Source organism: Trematomus bernacchii, unplaced genomic scaffold (assembly GCF_902827165.1).
Source record: "Trematomus bernacchii unplaced genomic scaffold, fTreBer1.1, whole genome shotgun sequence".
Lineage (NCBI taxonomy): Eukaryota > Metazoa > Chordata > Actinopteri > Perciformes > Nototheniidae > Trematomus > Trematomus bernacchii.
This window is the reverse complement of record NW_022987552.1, coordinates 1305484-1323829: the sequence shown is the minus strand read 5'-3', so window position 1 is coordinate 1323829 and position 18346 is coordinate 1305484. Positions and strand designations below refer to the sequence as shown.

The following is an 18346-nucleotide window of genomic DNA, read 5'->3' as shown; positions in this document are numbered from 1 at the left end:
TTTTTTGTAAGGTATTATAGTGTTCTTAAAATAGTTCGCCATCTGTGTTTTACTTTTATGTACGCACCATGACACCAAGTCAAATTCCTCGTACGTGTCAACCTACCTGGTAATAATATAAACAACGTTTATATGTGATATCTTGCAACAGTTACTTTATCTTAAAAACATTTTGTACTGTTCATTTTTTATTAAATTTTGTCTTAATTTTGTACCTCGTGTGAATCCTCTGTTTAAACCTCTAAACGCCTGCATTTCCCCAAGGGGATAATAAAGTTCCATCTCATCTCATCTCACCTTGTTGGATTGCATCCTCATGTCGGAGGCCTGGTGCCGGGCGTTGTTAACGGCGTCGGGTTTGTCTCTCCTCCCCAGAGCCTGAGGAGCAAACTGACCCGAGGTCATGTGGGACGGACCCCGCTCATTCTGAGGGAAAACAGAGGAAGGGTCAGCAAATATATACCTTTAGGATCGTTGAGTGCGTTAGCGATGATAAGATAAGACTTTATTTATCCCGAAAGATATTGTTGTGCCAAAAATACAATAAACACAGCAGCATAATAAAACTGTACACAAACAGTGGATCAAAAAGAGCTATTAAATAACCACAAGAAACATGGTGACAGCTACATGGGAAGAATGGGAGTCATGTCATTCAACCAAACAGCGCTCTCCGACTCACACTTCCCATTCAGGTTTGAAATCTGCCCGTTTTATGTTGGAGAATGGAGATTATGGGAGGATTGAAGGCGCAACTGGTTGGAATGACTGGGACAGACGGGCGTGCAGCAAGGCGTTACAACCGCAACTACAAAATAATCTGTTGCTGATGATCAAAGTAATGGCGCATTTCCACTGCAGCGCGTAGCACGGTTTAAGCGCGCCGTGCCAAACCCGGCCCGTTTTCTGTTGCGTTTCCACTAGGGGTAGTTCCGGCTAACGGGTACTTTTTCACAGTTTTTCTGGCTCTCCAAATCCAGGTTCTTTCCGGGCCAACAACCAGGGCTGAGTCGGGCTGAGTTTGCTAAACTAGAGAGAGAATCGCTGGCAAGGGGGCTACAACTACAACAAGATGGACATATTTGACCGTGATTTAATTGTAATACACGTTTCAAAATGATGCCGAAGTAACAACATACTGATACCGGTTAGTAAAAACCATGAATTAATGCTTTGTCAAGTCTGCAGACAGACGGCAGGGGAAAAACCTTTTAAAATGCGTGTTTTCTGAATGGAGATCGGCTAAGCTCACGCAGTATATGCTCCGACCGTCCACACTCACAACAACGGCCTATACAGACATAAATAAAGCAGCGACTGTATTCTCCATGACACAGGCAGTCTGTGGTTTGTACTTGTTTAACTTTTGTCTTGTTTCTGAACAGATATGAGGAGCTGTGAGCTCTGAGGGCTAACAGCTAACGGCTGTGTTGTTTTTGTGGTTCGCATTGAAGATGACGTCACGGCTCCGCCTACACTGCGTTACTATAGTGACTGCCCCAGCTAAAGTGAGCCTGGCCTACCAAGGCCTAACTATACCGTACTAAGCCGTGGTAGGCCCTGCAGTGGAAATGCGGCATAAGTGAGCTTGATACATCTGGTAGATGTGTAACTACTGTTTAAAACAACTTTAAACATGCTTGAATGACTATGTCCATTACTACTGGAGTTTCTGTTCGAGATGCTCCCTTTTATAAACTCAAGGTTAATCAGGTAAGTAATACCAGCTTCATCATCATCGCTTTACTCACCTTCATCCTCTTCTTCTTCTCTTTCATTCTTCTCTTGAAGCCTTCCTAAAAAGACGAAAGTGTGAATCACAGAAAGCAATTAATAAAAGGTTACAATAGAAACATATACACTACTGCTGTGGTGTATCATGTGATGTATGTATGTCTTTTAGTGTTGTATTCTTTATTAACCTCAGTTTTAGTATTTATAACCTGCAAAATAGTTTTCCAGTTCTTTATTTTGAGAGATATAATCCAAAAGACATGTCGTAATAACACAGGAAGCCTTACTGGAACTTTAAATACTCGTAAGTATGCAGCATTCTGAGAGATCTTGTTTCAACAGTTACTTTAAAAACATTTTTAAATTATTATTATAGTTCAGGAACTATGATACAAAGGTGTGTTACTATGCTAAAAACAAGGGGATATAGGCCTATCAGAAGAGTCGTGATACAGCCTTAAACTCCAATATATTTAGCTTATCAATTATTGTATGTTTTCTGAGCTTGGTGTTTAATGCTCGCTGTGAAAAGCTGCAGAAATCTTACGTCGTCCTCTTTGCGTTTCTTGAAGATATTGTCCTCTGCGACGCCGACCGCCTGCATGATCAACTCCACTCGCTCCAGATCCACATAGCCGTTGTGTGTAACGTATCCCTACACACACACACACACACACACACACAGGTTAGTACCAGAGGGCAAAAGTACACACATCCTTCACTCAAGTAGAAGTACAGATACTCGTGTTTAAAAATACTCTGGTGAAAGTAGAAGTACTGACTAAACTTCTTTACTCAAGTCAAAGTAAAGAGGCTTTGAAATGTACTTCAGTAAAAAGTACCCATAGCTAGCAGCTGTTTTAAAGAGTACCTGACCTCCCTTTATATTAATAGAACAATAATGTCATTGTTAGCTAATGAATGTTTCCATGCTGAACAACGGCAACATGACAACGTTTTCATTGGTCCCTCTTCTTTAGAGAAGACCAGGAAATGATGGATACACGGATCGTGTTCAAATCAATAGGCACGCAATGACTCTAAATAATAATGATCACGCCACCAAACACACATTCAAACTAAAGGAACCAGCCTGTTTGGGAAATGTAAGAAGTAGAAAGTACAGGTATTTGGGTTCAACATGTAAGAAGTAGAAAGTACAGGTATTTGTGTTCAACATGTAAGAAGTAGAAAGTACAGGTATTTGTGTTCAACATGTAAGAAGTAGAAAGTACAGGTATTTGTGTTCAACATGTAAGAAGTAGAAAGTACAGGTATTTGTGTTCAACATGTAAGAAGTAGAAAGTACAGGTATTTGTGTTCAACATGTAAGAAGTAGAAAGTACAGGTATTTGTGTTCAAAATGTAAGAAGTAGAAAGTGCAGGTATTTGTGTTCAACATGTGAGAAGTAGAAAGTACAGGTATTTGTGTTCAACATGTAAGAAGTAGAAAGTACAGGTATTTGGGTTCAAAATGTGAGAAGTAGAAAGTTCAGGTATTTGTGTTCAAAATTTAAAGTAAAAAGTCGTCAGAAAAATAAGTAGTGGAGTAAAGTACTGATGCCAGAAAAAAGTACTTAAGTACAGTAACGAAGTATTTGTACTCCACTACCTCCCACCTCTCATTAGTACAAGAGCTTCTTTAAAAGATAAATCACCCACAACAGGAAACACTTAAGACACAAACAGGTGATAATACTCACTCCAGTTTTGTGCACAACGTCTTTGTAGATGGTGACGAGCCGATCGATCGCTCCCTCTCTGTGAGACACAAAAACATCTCCGGTTAAAATGACAGACGAGTTATTAAGTGTAACATTTAAATTGCGATATTTAGCTAAAAACCAAAGGACTGCAGGATTTGGAAAGAAATGCTAATTGACATCATTTTTGAGTGATATTGCAATTAAGATACGATGCACAAAAATGCTTCATAACTCTCCTTTTAGATGACAATAGTATTACAATGATCATGGTGTGATTCTTTTAAGAGGATCTGTAGCAAACAAACAAATATTTTGTCGGAACAACTCTGAAAAAACTAAACGGTTATTTTTTTACATTTATTGTGCCTTTAACAAATATTGCGCTAACTGCTATTGTGGACATTGTCTTAGAGCTCACCTGATCTCTAAGGACGGCAGGCATTAAGTGTACATTTTAAAGGGGACCAATCATGCAAAATGCACTTGTGTACGTCTTTTCTACATGAATATGTGTCCCCGGTGTTCCAGGGAACTCACCAAGTGTCAGAAAACACAACCCTCTCTATTTTTCTCCATACCCAAATCTCTAAAAAAGGGGCTGCAACGGATCTGATAAAAACTGATCCAGATTTGAACACTGTCCTGACGTCAGGACGGTGGCGCTACGGCTATTGGGCCAACTCCACCAATCAGGAGGAGACAGCCACGGCCATTGCTGTTCTAAAGCACTGGAGACGTTGTAGTACATATGCCAGGCCTGTAGATGGTGCTGTTCTCACTGAATCAGCCCTTGCTAAAACAGATCTAAAAAATGTCAAATTGAGCAAAATGAGGCATGGCTAAAATGCATGATCTGTTTGGTATTTTGAAAAGTATAAATATGCCTTATATAGGTATGGTCCTACACTATATTATTCAAATATAGCATGATAGGTCCACTTTAAATTGGGATATTTAGCTCAAACCAAATAGGACTACACGGTTTGGAAAAAGTGCAAATTGACATCATTTTGACTGATATTGCAGATGCGATATGATACACATAATTGAAGGGAATGGTCGTTTTTGCATCATAACTCTCCTTTTAGTGGACAATTGTACTAAAAGGATCATGGTGGGATTCTTTTAAGAGGATCAGTCTCTTGAATACAACTTTTCAGAACTCTGCAGCACCGAAAACTTAATAAAGAAACGGCACTTTAACATATATATTGTGCATTTAGACAAACATAGGTTTTACTGCGATTTTGGACATCGCCCTGGAGCTCACCTGATCTCTAAGGACGGCAGGTGAGGCAGGAAGTCGTTTCCCACGAAGAAACACATGAAGACCCAGTCGTCTATGCTCCTCTCGAAGTCGAAGGGAAACGGCAGACTGGCCATCGTCAGCTCCCGAGCCAAATACTGAAAACATGGAGGAAGAATTAAAACAGTTATCTGTACGGTGCTTCTCTCTCTAAAGACCAATGTTCGCTCTTATACCCAGTCTAGTTACCGTATTTAAATGTACATTATTTCATATTCTGTTCTTGTACACATCATATTCTATTGACATGTATATAGACTTCTTCCACTATTTTTTATTTGCATTTTATTATATATGTTGCGTTGTTGGAGGAGCTCAGGTCAGAAGAATTTCATTGCCATTTCTACACTGTAGCTTACATGACAATAAAACCTTTGAATCTGAATCTTTAGTTCAAACACAACCGACCGGAGGAGGGCTGGTATTTTAAATAACTTGTAAAAAACACACATGTGATTTTACATTTCATTACTTTCCGTTTGTTCTACTCTCTGTGGACCTTTAAGACCCTTTCCATACATTTTAAGACCTCATCTCCACTTGGAGTTCTAACCGGTTACCTTGGCGACACACTTTACCTCACATTGACTATATACAGTATTGATCGTCCTTCCTCCTTATCTTCCAACCATTTGGACGCAGACTTGCATTTCCCCGTAACGATGTTGTTTAACAACCGGCGTAAACGGAGCTTCGCGCGCTATCAAGCAGTGAGCGTGCGATGTCCTGTTCAGATGACGTCAAATCCAACGGGATGCCATAAATAAACTCCACAGAATCACACTACACACCTACGCAATGATTACATTCAGGCAGACTGTAGAATACAACCTCTTTGGACCATTTATATACTTATTGAAAACTAGCTACAAAATGTAATACCTTGGAAAATGCCCTTTAACCTGTTCCACTCTGAGCCTGTTTTTCAGGTCTCAGGCTCGAAAATGACATTCCCAGAACAAATGACCATATCTTCCCTTCTAAAAGGGTTAAATTAATAATCTTTTTTCTCAAAGTAATGATAAACCTGTGAGTTGGATGTAGAAGTGTCAGAATCAATATAAATGTTTTTTATTTTAAAGAAAATTCAGATTTTACATAGTAAAAAACTGTAAATTATAGTGTCCGTCCAAAAATTATTTTTTACAGATAGTGAAAACTACCCTTGGATGATGGGTTAGTAGACTAAAAGCTTTAGGAATCCAAAGTACAACATATAATAAGTACCCTGTATCAAGATTGATGCAAAACAAGTGAAATTTGACCTTTTTAAGGAGATTTAGCCAAAAACTGGGCCATCTGGGGTCATTTGGGTGGATTTGACCTATCTCTGGCCCCCCTTGCTCGATCTGGTTGGTTGACATACCCTTGTGACCGTTAGAGCCAATAGAATCGAAGGAGGAGACTCACATAGACACACATTGTAAAGAAAAAATGTTGCCGCTTCGCGTGTGGAAAGCGAAACTAAACTGGAGGAATGTCTCCTTCTGGAGTTTGGAAACTAAAACGCAGTTGTATTGCTTATGGATTATCAGAAATAATTTCAAAGAAGGCACAGACACATAGGATGAACCTATGGATTAACTGCAGCATCGTTTTTTTATCGTTTTAATGCCATTGAAGACCACTTTTGACCAAGGTAAGCCATATTTACGTGTTTAGCTTCTTAGCTCCACATGTGATGATGTACGCTTTCGTTGATAGCGTCGCGAATGTTTATCACTGAGTGTTGAGGTGGGCACCGGTAGATTCAGTGTCTCCAGGACACCAAAAAAGAGTGTTTGGTTGTGCATCTAGGATAAGTAATAAGGGAGTTCTGAGTGAGTTTATGTGCCTTTGTAGGTTACGTTTTTTCGTCGAGGCTAATTCAGAGGCTGAGTGCTAGCATTGTGGGGTTTTCTTGATTTTTTTTTTTAAAAAGATCAGTTAGCTGAGTTTCTTCCCGTTACATGGATATAACACATTCATAGTTTTATTCAATATTAAGATTCCTTAGACGTTGTTTCCTGCAAATGACGCGTTTATCCGCCCGGTACCGGGGGGAAGGCGTGAAACAGGTTAATACTTTTTAATAGCCTTCATTTTCGCTAAATTTATTTATCAACTTTTAATACTTTTTAAGACCCCGCGGACACCCTACCCTGTACATGGACCTTCATGACAATCCCACATTCACAGAAGGAAGCCATTACATTATTTATTTCCCAAAAGGAGATAAAGTCTTACCTCTCGCAGCACACAGAGTCTGATGAATATGAACTCCTGCTCAGACCCCGGCATCGAGCCGGCAAATTCATCGTGCTGAAAGAGAGGGAAACACAACGGATCAAATATCATTCGTGGAAAGATGGCAGCATCTTAAAGGTCACCTATTATGCAACATCCACTTCTTCATGTCTCTTTTTCATCAGCATGTGTCCCCTCTGTGGAAAAAAGATTCTCTCTTTTTGTCCTGATCCATTTCTATAAAAACCTGTCTGAAAATGAGCTGATCAGATTTTGCCCACTTTATGATGTCATAACGATGTTTTGTCTTGTGCTTAGCCAATCAGCAACCAAGGTAACCCCCCCCCCCCCCCCTTATCACTTGAATCTCCTCCTAGAGCACGATTGTGTTCTTTTTAACCAATCATCTCTCAGAGGGGCGTGGCCAGCAGCAGCTCATTAGCATTTAAAGCTACAGACACAGAATCAGCACTTTTGAAACAGGGCTGAAACAGAGGGGATTATGGGTAATGCTGCAATGATCTGTTTGGTGTTTCAGCCAATCAGAGACAGGTTCTGTATATATCTGAGACCTGTGATATATTGATGAAGAACAGTATAATAGGGGGACCGTTAAGAACCCTTCTTGCCACAGTGATGACCGAATATCTCATCCATGTGAAACAAGGATGAGTGTTCTCCTGGACTCACCTCTCCCTGCTTCTCTCGAGCCAGGCCCTGGCAGTCTTTGAGTTCGTGTCCGACCTGGTTGCAGAGGGCGCAGGGTCTCGGTTTGTTGGGTTTGAACTCCTCTCTAATGATGGTGAAGTTCGGCTCGTGGGTGGCCAGGCCCAGCATGATCAGATCAGCTGAACATCAACACATTAGGAGGAGAGAAGGGTTAATAATGAAGACATACTGACTTAGAAACTAGTCAAAAAACAATACATCAAGGTCACTTCAGACTGGAACATGAATTACTTTTATATAATCTTATTTATTTCACATTTAGGAGCATGATATAAAGTCTTACCGTCAGCTCCACACAGGCAGTGGTGTGTGTTTGGGTCGTGGTTGGGTTGAGCTGCAAAATAAATTCACAAAGTCAATATAATGTGTGTCAGCTTGTGTTTGTAGAGTATTTGTTTTAGTCTCAGATCAAAGTCTTAACATGCACAAGTTAATTTTCTTCCACAGTATTTCAAGTGTGAGAAAAGCTAGAATTAATGCACAATATTGACTTTTCTCGTGTGTATTCACGTTTATGTTATGAACGTTTGAAGCACTTGTAAGGCTAGTTTTGTTTTGTATGTTGCTGTTGACTGTAGGATGTGTTGTTTTGTTTCTGCTCTCCTTCGCACTGTACCTCTCTGTCTCCGGATGTAGTCCATGATCTTATGTTCACCTTCACCGGGAACACTGGCATCAGACAGAATCACCTGGATAAATACAAAGTGAATAAAGGTTATATACATGAACACTTTTCACGTCAACAACCAGCGCATTACATTAAAACACAAACAAAGTTCAAAAGGCAAGTTCTGTTGTATTAATGGGGTACAAAATATAAGGCTATAATCAGGGACGCGGGAAGTCAGTCAGAGTTCGGGGTGCGGGGGGGGGGCTAGTAGCGTTTCCTAGCGGTGAAACTGTGGCGCTCTGGGGGGTGGGTGCTAGTGGAGCCTCGCAGCGGAGAAACTGTGACGCTCTGGGGGGGGGGGGGGGGGTGCTAGTGGAGCCTCGCAGCAGTGAAACTGTGACGCTCTGGGGGGGGGGGGGGGTGCTAGTGGAGCCTCGCAGCGGAGAAACTGTGACGCTCTGGGGGGGGGGGGGCGGGTGCTAGTGGAGCCTCGCAGCGGAGAAACTGTGACGCTCTGGGGGGGGGGGGGGGGCTGCTAGTGGAGCCTCGCAGCGGAGAAACTGTGGCACTCTGGGGGGGGGGGTGCTAGTGGAGCCTCGCAGCGGAGAAACTGTGACGCTCTGGGGGGGGTGCTAGTGGAGCCTCGCAGCGGTGAAACTGTGGCGCTCTGGGGGGGTGGGTGCTAGTGGAGCCTCGCAGCGGAGAAACTGTGGCGCTCTGGGGGGTGGGTGCTAGTGGAGCCTCGCAGCGGAGAAACTGTGGCGCTCTGGGGGGGGGGTGCTAGTGGAGCCTCGCAGCGGAGAAACTGTGGCACTCTGGGGGGGGGGGGCTAGTGGAGCCTTGCAGCGGAGAAACTGTGACGCTCTGGGGGGGGGGTGCTAGTGGAGCCTCGCAGCGGTGAAACTGTGGCACTCTGGGGGGGGGGGGTGCTAGTGGAGCCTCGCAGCGGTGAAACTGTGGCACTCTGGGGGGGTGCTAGTGGAGCCTCGCAGCGGAGAAACTGTGGCGCTCTGGGGGGGGGGTGCTAGTGGAGCCTCGCAGCGGAGAAACTGTGACGCCCTGGGGGGGGGGTGGTGCTAGTGGAGCCTCGCAGCGGAGAAACTGTTTGGCACTCTGGGGGGGGGGGTGCTAGTGGAGCCTCGCAGCGGTGAAACTGTGACACTCTGGGGGGGGGGGGGGTGCTAGTGGAGCCTCGCAGCGGAGAAACCGTGACGCGCTGGGGGGGGGTGCTAGTGGAGCCTCGCAGATGGGGGGTGCTGCAGCCCCCTCAGCCCCCCCCCTTCCCGCGTGCATGGTTATAATAAATGCAATGAATGTAATGATATTAAAAAGTATGAAGTTGTATTGCATGATTCTACCATGACAGTATTATTGCCATGTCAATAGAAAGGTTGATGAAAAAAATATATGGCTATCAGTGAAACTATTCTTTAACATTGTGTGTCATGTCTTGTTTTTGGCGACCAACTACACTTCAAATACGTGGTAGAGTATGTAACACAACACGTCATCACAGTGACCGACAATACCAGCATTATGCTCCGAAGTGTTTAGTCTGTATGTTAAAGTCCGAGCAGTGAAGTTACCGTGACGTTCTTCCAGCCCGGATCATTGCTGATTCTCTCTGCCACGTAATATCTGAGACACTGAGCCAAGTTATCCATGAACTCTGTTCCCTGGAGACAAAACAAGATCAAATCTGTTATTCTGATGATACAAAGAATACACACAACACTTGGAAAATCAGGCTCGTCCTCGTCCTCCGTGAGTTTCTTTCCCAATTTGGCATCATTACAAACAGAGAATAAACAGATAGTGTAGTTAGTTTGAGAGACGAGAACAAGAAGCCACTTACTGGAGTGATGCAGTTGCTGTCAAATCTCTCTTTAATCTCGTCAGGTGGAAGATAACCTCCTGTAGAGGAAATAAAACAACAAGTTAGTTTACACGGAGCATTAAGTGATATTGGAAAAGTAGGATAAACGTACAAAAACCCAGAAAAGCATAGAATAATTAGACTGTAAACTGTAGGGAGGATTCATTCATATATCCAGAGTTGTTTGATTGAATCATCTCGTGGTTTTTTAAGTTGCTCGCCGATATAGAGTAGTGTCTTCCCACAGATGTGAAGTAGAACAACACTTTAGATTAAATGTTTTAAATTGTATCATCCAAAGTGAAAGATTAGTACACCTGCTGTGTTTTAAAAATCTGGATTTGCTCAAAAAACACAGAAATTACCAAATATTCGCACATTTTTTCCCTCATCTCATTTGCCCTAAACAATCAGTATTTCCTGTCCTTGAGCTCAGATCAAAATGTCTTGCCGTGTTCAGTTTCATCAGAGCTATTTATGGCGTTTAAGCGTGCCGTGCCCGGCCCGTTTTTGGTTGCGTTTCCACTAGGCGTAGTTCCGGCTAACGGGTACTTTCACAGTTTTTCCTGGCTCTCAAAAATCGAGGTTCTTTCCGGGCCAACAACCGGGCTGAGTATGCTAAACTAGTGATGGAATCGCTGGCAACTACAACAAGATGAATATATTTGACCGTGATTTAATTGTAATACACGTTTCAAAATGATGCCGAAGTAACAACATACTGATACCGGTTAGTAAAAACCATGAATTAATGCTTTGTCAAGTCTGCAGACAGACGGCAGGCGAGAAACCTTTTAAAATGCGTGTTTTCTGAATGGAGATCGGCTAAGCTAACGCAGTATATGCTCCGACCGTCCACACTCACAACAACGGCCTACAGACATAAATAAAGCAGCGACTGTACTCACCATGACACAGGCAGTCTGTGGTTTGTACTTGTTTCACTTTTGTCTAGTTTTTGAACATATATGAGGAGCTGTGAGCTCTGAGTGCTAACAGCTAATGTTGGTTCTGTGGTTCGCATTGTTGACAGATCTGCTGTTTAAGTGGCCGTGTCAGACCTGACCTTTACCTCACCTGCCTCTATTAAGCTTACCATTGATAAAAAGATGCTACGTTTTATTTTTAAACCTTACATTTTTTAATGTTCAATAATTAAAAGTTGAACAGTTGTGACCTGCTTCTGACTGAAAGAGAGATTTGAAATTGAAAAGGGGAATAGAAACTCTGCTAAGGTTAAACTATAGTTTCATATTGGTTACTGTGGTTGATGTGGTTTTGATTGATGTTGAAATATGACACATGCTCTGCTGATGTGGTGATATCACTGCTCTGACATTAATGTTTGACTCTGGCTGTGTTTGATATTACATTTGAATTGTTTTGATTGATATATTTGGGGATCAAGAGAGGGTGGGGTTAGGGATTGTGGGTTCTGAAGCTGCCCTAATTACCAGGGGGTCTCCCAATAACACAGGGTTTCCCCTCCAGGGGCAGTTTAGATACTGCTCTGGGGTTCTACCAGCCCACCAACACCTACTACACTACACACTCTGTTCTGCTATCCTAGCGGTCGGACATCCGTGGCTGGAGTGCCTAAACTAGGGATACGACGGGCAGCGTGGTGTTAGAGGCCACGCTGTAAACACCCCCCTAAACAGATTACGGTGATCTTGCGTGTAGATTCTGGGGGGTTTAGTCCTAAAAAGATTGGGCGGCCGTTCACCGGAGCCTTATCAGCACCGGAGTTTAGTATCGGAGACGGCCTAGATATTAACGTTAGTTTTATCGAAGTTAGATTCCTTTTCAGCATTGAAGATGACGGCTCCGCCTACACTGCATTACTATAGTTACTGCCCCAGTTCCTAAACTGTAATGGAAACGCAGCATAAAGTGAGCCTGGCCTACCAAGGCCTAACTATACCGTACTAAGCCATGCGAGGCCCTGCAGTGGAAATGCGCCATAAGTCAACATCCACTCTTTGTATCTGCAGGCATTCAAACATCACACACACCTTTCCCGATGACCTCCTCTCGGATGCGAGTCTTCTCGTCCACCAGCTCTGCTCCTTCTTTGGAGGCTCGGAAACGCCGAGAGCGCTGCTGGTTCATCTTGGCACGTGGAGCCTGGTGGTGTAGAACAAAGGATTAGACATATCAGCTTTTATTAACCCAGATGACATTAAAGAGGTTGTTATTTTTCTTCTTTACCTGCTTGTAAAGCGCTTTATAAATAACATGTATTATTATCAATAGAGATGTGCCGATCCGATCACGTGATCGGGGATCGGAGCCGATCACGTGATTTTCAAATGATCGGAATCGGGAGAAAAAGATCGGGAATTTTTTATATATAAAATATATTTTTTTTATTTAATGTTACAAAACAAAAATGACCATCTTCACGTCTTAAAGTCATCCTGAGGTTTAAAATGACACATCATGTATGTGTTGCTTCTTTTGGGCTTGTTTTCATAGACCTGGTTGCTTATTTCTCTCAAATCTGGCAACAGAGTGGGCGCAGTGTCTAATAGTAGCAGTAAGCTAACAAGAGGCTACGTTCAGCTGGTGCCTCGGGAGTCGGGACAGAGAAAATGTCAGGAGTTTGGAAGTATTATAAAATTGAAAGCGAAGGCAGTGTAACAGCCAGATGCAATGTTTGCAAGGCGGAGGTTCCGCGTGGTGGAAAGAACAGAGCTACGTTCAACACGACCAATCTAATACAAACACCACGAGTACACAGCGGCCACTCAGGTAACGGCACTGAAACAACCAACACTTTCAGAGACTTTTAAAAGGAAAGAGAAACTGCCCCAGAACAGTGAAAAGGCCAAAAAAATAACAGCCAAGATAGCTGAATTCATCGCGTTGGATGACCAGCCGTTATCTGTGGTGGAGAACGTGGGGTTTAAGGGACAACTTGAATGCTTTTCGCCTTTTTTTTCTTCTTAATGCATTGCATAAAGATCGGATCGGGAAAAATCGGTATCGGCAGATTGTCAAAATCAAATGATCGGAATCGGATCGGGAGCAAAGAAAGGTGATCGGGACATCCCTAATTATCAATATGCTCTGTTTCTCTGTCTCGATTAGTGTTCACTGATTCTGTATTCTCTCACATTGCACTGTTTATAACTCTTATAAATGTTTGGTTCTCTGGCAGGTGTTTCCTTATTTTAGCCACATTTTTCTGTGGATGCAGGTTTTTAAACATTGAAAGTAACTTACCACTCCATCGATGGCCATGTAGAGAACTCTCCTGGGCCGCACGATATTGAACAGGCGGTCGATGTACTCAAAAATGGCGACCATCATCTCGTCTTCATTTTTTGGAGCAGCTCTGTGGACAGCAGAGGGCAGAATGTGAATAATGGGCACAGTTTTAACCCCCTAAAAATAAACAAATACAATTTTAAAACTCCCTGTCTGCATAAAGGAAAACAGACTCTTGTTTTATAATAACTTAAAACATTCAATAAATAGGACGCAATCCCATTGGAAAACACTCAAATGTATAACTTTTAAACCCTTTTATTAAAACGATACATCCAGGTTTGATTATAAAAACCAAATACTTCATTTTTGGTGATATTTAACTTCTTTAAATCACTCGCAATGCAATCTAGGGATTCAGCCACTTGTGATTTAAAGGTCTATTAATGTAATGATGATTATACAGAAGTTATTTTGAAGAATACTAATCAGTTGGCATTAGGGCTGCACGCTATATCGTGTTGTGACGATAATCGTGATATGCGCGATAGTCAAATCGCAGGGAGTGCGATTTTTTTTTTTTTAGGACGTGCGATATTAAGTAGGCAAATTAACTCAAACACGTCATGTTACAATTATTTTGCTGCTTGCTACAAAAGGGAAAACTTGCGCGGCTCTCATGTCAGGGGTACTTGAGTGAGTGACAGCAAACCACCAATCACAATCAAATCTCCAAAGCAAACGGAGCCGGAGATTAAAGGTAAAAACACTGAATAAAGTGTTTCTCCAGGGCAGTTCGGCGCTGCTAACCGAGCTAGCTCAGCTTGTTGTTCTGATAACTTAAGATCCAGACGTCCGTGACTAAAATCCTTCATCCGGTTAAATATAGTTCGAAAAATACCAATTGTATAGCATGAAACTTCAAGAAAGGATGGTTTGGGACAAAAAACGGTCTTTTCTTCAATTCCTGTATTTTTTCATATCGCAGGGGGAAAAAATATCGCAATGTCAGTTTTTTCCAATATCGTGCAGCCCTAGTTGGCATATGTTTGAACCATCAGAGAAGTCTGGATTCATGGGAAGAGTCACAGTTACAAATCCCTCTGCTACTTCAGCACCACGGACAGAGACACTAATACATAGATATTATTACACAGCAGTTAATCCACTGAAACAGAGACTAGCGTTACGTTTGAAGTCAACTTGCTAAAAGTTATTGGTACATTAAAACAGATAATGTATCGAGTGTTTCATACTTGTCCTCTGGATGTGTGCAGGGGTGAATGATCCCATTCATGTCCAAGTACAAATTGTCAAATTCTACCTCGTTGGGGTTAGGCTTCGTCGTATCAACAGGAATGCAGACGCCATTACATTCTTTCCCCTGTGAAGACAAAGAGCACAATTAAGCTTTCGTGAAGAAAACACAAAAGCTAGACAACATTTCAATGCTTTGAGTATAAGATGTTGCATTGTATTTCAGCTCAAAGTAGAGGTGGTTAAGGTGAGGTAAGTTTGAAAGCCGAAGTCATTGGGTCACATGACATGGAAGCTGATAAAAAGCTATGAGAATTTCTCCCCCCAAAAATGCAGATCTTTCATGAAGAATATATTTTTTTTTGTAGCACTAAAATCCAAATTAAAGTGGTGTGTCCTACTTGTCTGATGGGCTATTACAATGCTACATTGATTTCAAGTCACTGGGTAATATGACATAGAAGATATTGTGAAACATCGAGACTTATCGATAAAGAAACTGCTGAATTTACTCTTAATTTCAAGCTATTGTACACATGTTATAATACACAGATAGATAGATACTTTATTGATCCCAAATGGGGTGTACAGGGATTCAAATCTTTAAAAAGGTGGGAAAAAACAAGGATTCTATCAATTCTGTATATTGTATAATGCCTAGTTCCTCATCTGAATATAGGTCTTCTCTACTGAGAATATGTATATAGTGTTTTGTAATTGTTGTTATATATATTCAAAACAGAAAATGGCGGACAATCTCCCTGTTGACTAGAGAGGATGAAACGAAAGACTAATTTCCATTCATTTAAAACAAGTTATAACGTGTAGGTTTTTTGTTGGTACTCCAGAGATGAAAATACGATCTTCTTCTCCCTGCTCCTTTCCACATGGACCAATACAGTTTTATAATAATTGCCATGGAGTGGAACAAACTAATAAATAAGCACGCAGTTTTGTTTACAATCTCACGAATTAAACCACAAACATCCGGGTCTCTGTGGCGTCGGTGACGAACACAAACATTAAAAACACAACAAAAATGAACTTTTAACGCAGCATTAATAGTAGAAAAAACACATATCAGCTTGTGATATGAATAAAATGCATTTATAAACGGTAAAAATAGTTAAAATGTTCCCGCCAACGTGAATGCGACATGTACCCGAGCAGATGCTAACATGCTAACATGCTATCCCTTACCTTCTCCTCAACACAATGCACAACGATTGAAGGATATTTTCGGCTAAGCCAACGGAAAAACGCCGGGACTCCCATCTTCGGTGAGCAGTGGCTTCTCTCTCAGCGTATAAAAAAAGTGTGAAATGGTAAAGAAAGAGTTAAAATAGCTTAAGTTAAAACACGAGTTGTTTGGATGAAATCAACTCTTCGGCTACATGCTGTTGGGCCGTTAAGAACTGTTTCCGGTTCACTCGGCTTTTACCGGTGCGCCTCGTAGATCCGAGTGTACCCACAGCGCCCCGAACGGTCACAAGCGGTACTGCAGTGGCAGAATCAGTGCGTAGTTCGATAAGATAAGATAAGAAGTACTTTATTGATCCCGATTTGACAAATGTTTGCGTTGCAGCAGCATAAAAAGACAAGGCATTGTACATTGGAGAAATTAAAATATATATCCAAAATGTAAACGTCTCAAATAGAAATAAAATAGCATTAAAAAAATATACATGTGGAAATACAAACACAGATTGTCTCGCTGTTCAATCTTTTTTTAAGGTTTTCTCAGTGATGAAAGAAGTATTATTATTTACTTAAGCAGACGTAATATCACACTGTATAAATAATGCGTTACAAGCTTAGTACCTGCATTGAAAATGTTATTTCAGACGCCGTCTCCCATTAACTTTATTTGCAAATGTTTTCCTTTAATGACTGATTTTAAATGCCATTTTCTTAATGTCTTCCATTTTTGTGAAGCACTTTTAATTGCCTTGTGTTGAAAGGTGCTATATAAATAAACTTGCCTTGCCTTGCCTTAAATTATGTTTATGTTTGCAACCATATTTGCATTGGGGACACTTGGGACATGTCCCCACATCTTTTTTGAAATGGCTAATTTTGTCCCCACCACATTTTAAAAGTATAACTTTCACAAAGAAATGTAATAAACAAGAATACTGGTTTAGTGTCAAGATGTGCAATGTTGACATGTTAGTACACTTCAGAAAATGTAAACAAATAAAATAATAACATTTCTCCCGTTTTGCAGCAGCAGGACGCAGATTATAAAAATCACTAAAAAAGGATTAAAGAATAAACTTTCAAGTCAACAATAACATATAATAAAATGCAAAGAAAATAAAGACTTATTTTCTTACTTACTGATTTTTTCTAAAAATTGTAAATAAATGGTCATAACTGTTGATTTCATTGAAAATACAGCTTTCAATTTAAATGCAACACTTAAAGTCACCGAGTGTGTGTGATAGTGTGTGTGATATAGTCATATAGTGTATGTGATATAGTGTGTGTGATGTAGTGTGTGTGATATAGTGTGTGTGACAGAGTGTGTGTGATGTAGTGTGTGTGATGTAGTGTGTGTGATATAGTGTGTGTGACTGAGTGTGTGTGATGTAGTGTGTGTGACAGAGTGTGTGTGATTTAGTGTGTGTGATGTAGTGTGTGTGATATAGTGTGTGTGACTGAGTGTGTGTGATATAGTGTGTGTGACTGAGTGTGTGTGATATAGTGTGTGTGACTGAGTGTGTGTGACAGAGTGTGATGTAGTGTGTGATGTAGTGTGTGTGACAGAGTGTGTGTGATTTAGTGTGTGTGATTTAGTGTGTGTGATGTAGTGTGTGTGACAGAGTGTGTGTGATGTAGTGTGTGTGACAGAGTGTGTGTGATGTAGTGTGTGTGATAGTGTGTGTGATATAGTGTGTGTGACTGAGTGTGTGTGATATAGTGTGTGTGACTGAGTGTGTGTGATATAGTGTGTGTGACTGAGTGTGTGTGACAGAGTGTGTGTGATGTAGTGTGTGTGATGTAGTGTGTGTGACAGAGTGTGTGTGATGTAGTGTGTGATGTAGTGTGTGATGTAGTGTGTGTGACAGAGTGTGATCTAGACTGTAATTGTTTTGTCCAGCCTGATGTGACATAATGTTTCTTTAATGGAGACTCTCTGCTCTGATGCCCTCTCGCTTCCCATCCTGCAGCTCCAGATTTGAGGTGAATTAGATGTTTTTCTCATACAGTTGGAGGGGGGGGGGGGGGGGGGGGGGGGGGGGGGACAGCCATTAGCCTCCCCTCTTCAGGCAGTCTGACACCAACACTGCAGTATCATTACTGCAAAGAGCTGCTGATGGAAAACACTTGGCCTGCTCCAACGGGCCATTTCCAAAAACATTTACGCTGCAGCTGCAGGTAAAAACCCACCGCAAAACTCTGTGTTTGTGCAGCGAGACGGAGGAGAGGAAGGGCGAGATGATGCAAATCCACCATGAGAGAGAAATAAATCTCACTCAGAGGCGGTGCAGCTCAGGAATGTGACATGAAAACACATTTTAACAGAAGATGCGTTCACTGAATTCATGTAAAAATGCATGCTTGGGTTATTTTTTGAAAGCTTTCTGCTGCAGATTAATGTTTTAAAAATATGTTTTTGTTAAAAAAGTGGAAATGAATTGTACTCAAAGCTTTTTTTCTCTCATAGCATGGCTAATTTTAAAAAT

At 41.5% G+C, this 18346-nt stretch overlaps 1 protein-coding gene across 1 annotated transcript in view; it reads right to left on the bottom strand.

Annotated features, from left to right (window-relative positions):
* The window catches only part of xrn2 (5'-3' exoribonuclease 2), a gene marked incomplete in the record, with an annotated part of 55874 nt that extends 39800 nt beyond the window's left edge, over positions 1-16074 (bottom strand). The window contains 15 exon segments of the mRNA XM_034123834.1: positions 298-426; positions 1752-1796; positions 2282-2389; positions 3438-3495; positions 4711-4844; positions 6973-7047; positions 7663-7820; positions 7985-8035; positions 8318-8390; positions 9898-9987; positions 10167-10225; positions 12203-12314; positions 13416-13527; positions 14657-14784; positions 15858-16074. Coding sequence (XP_033979725.1) covers positions 298-426; positions 1752-1796; positions 2282-2389; positions 3438-3495; positions 4711-4844; positions 6973-7047; positions 7663-7820; positions 7985-8035; positions 8318-8390; positions 9898-9987; positions 10167-10225; positions 12203-12314; positions 13416-13527; positions 14657-14784; positions 15858-15932 — 1407 coding nt within the window.
* Positions 16075-18346: the final 2272 nt, after the last annotated feature.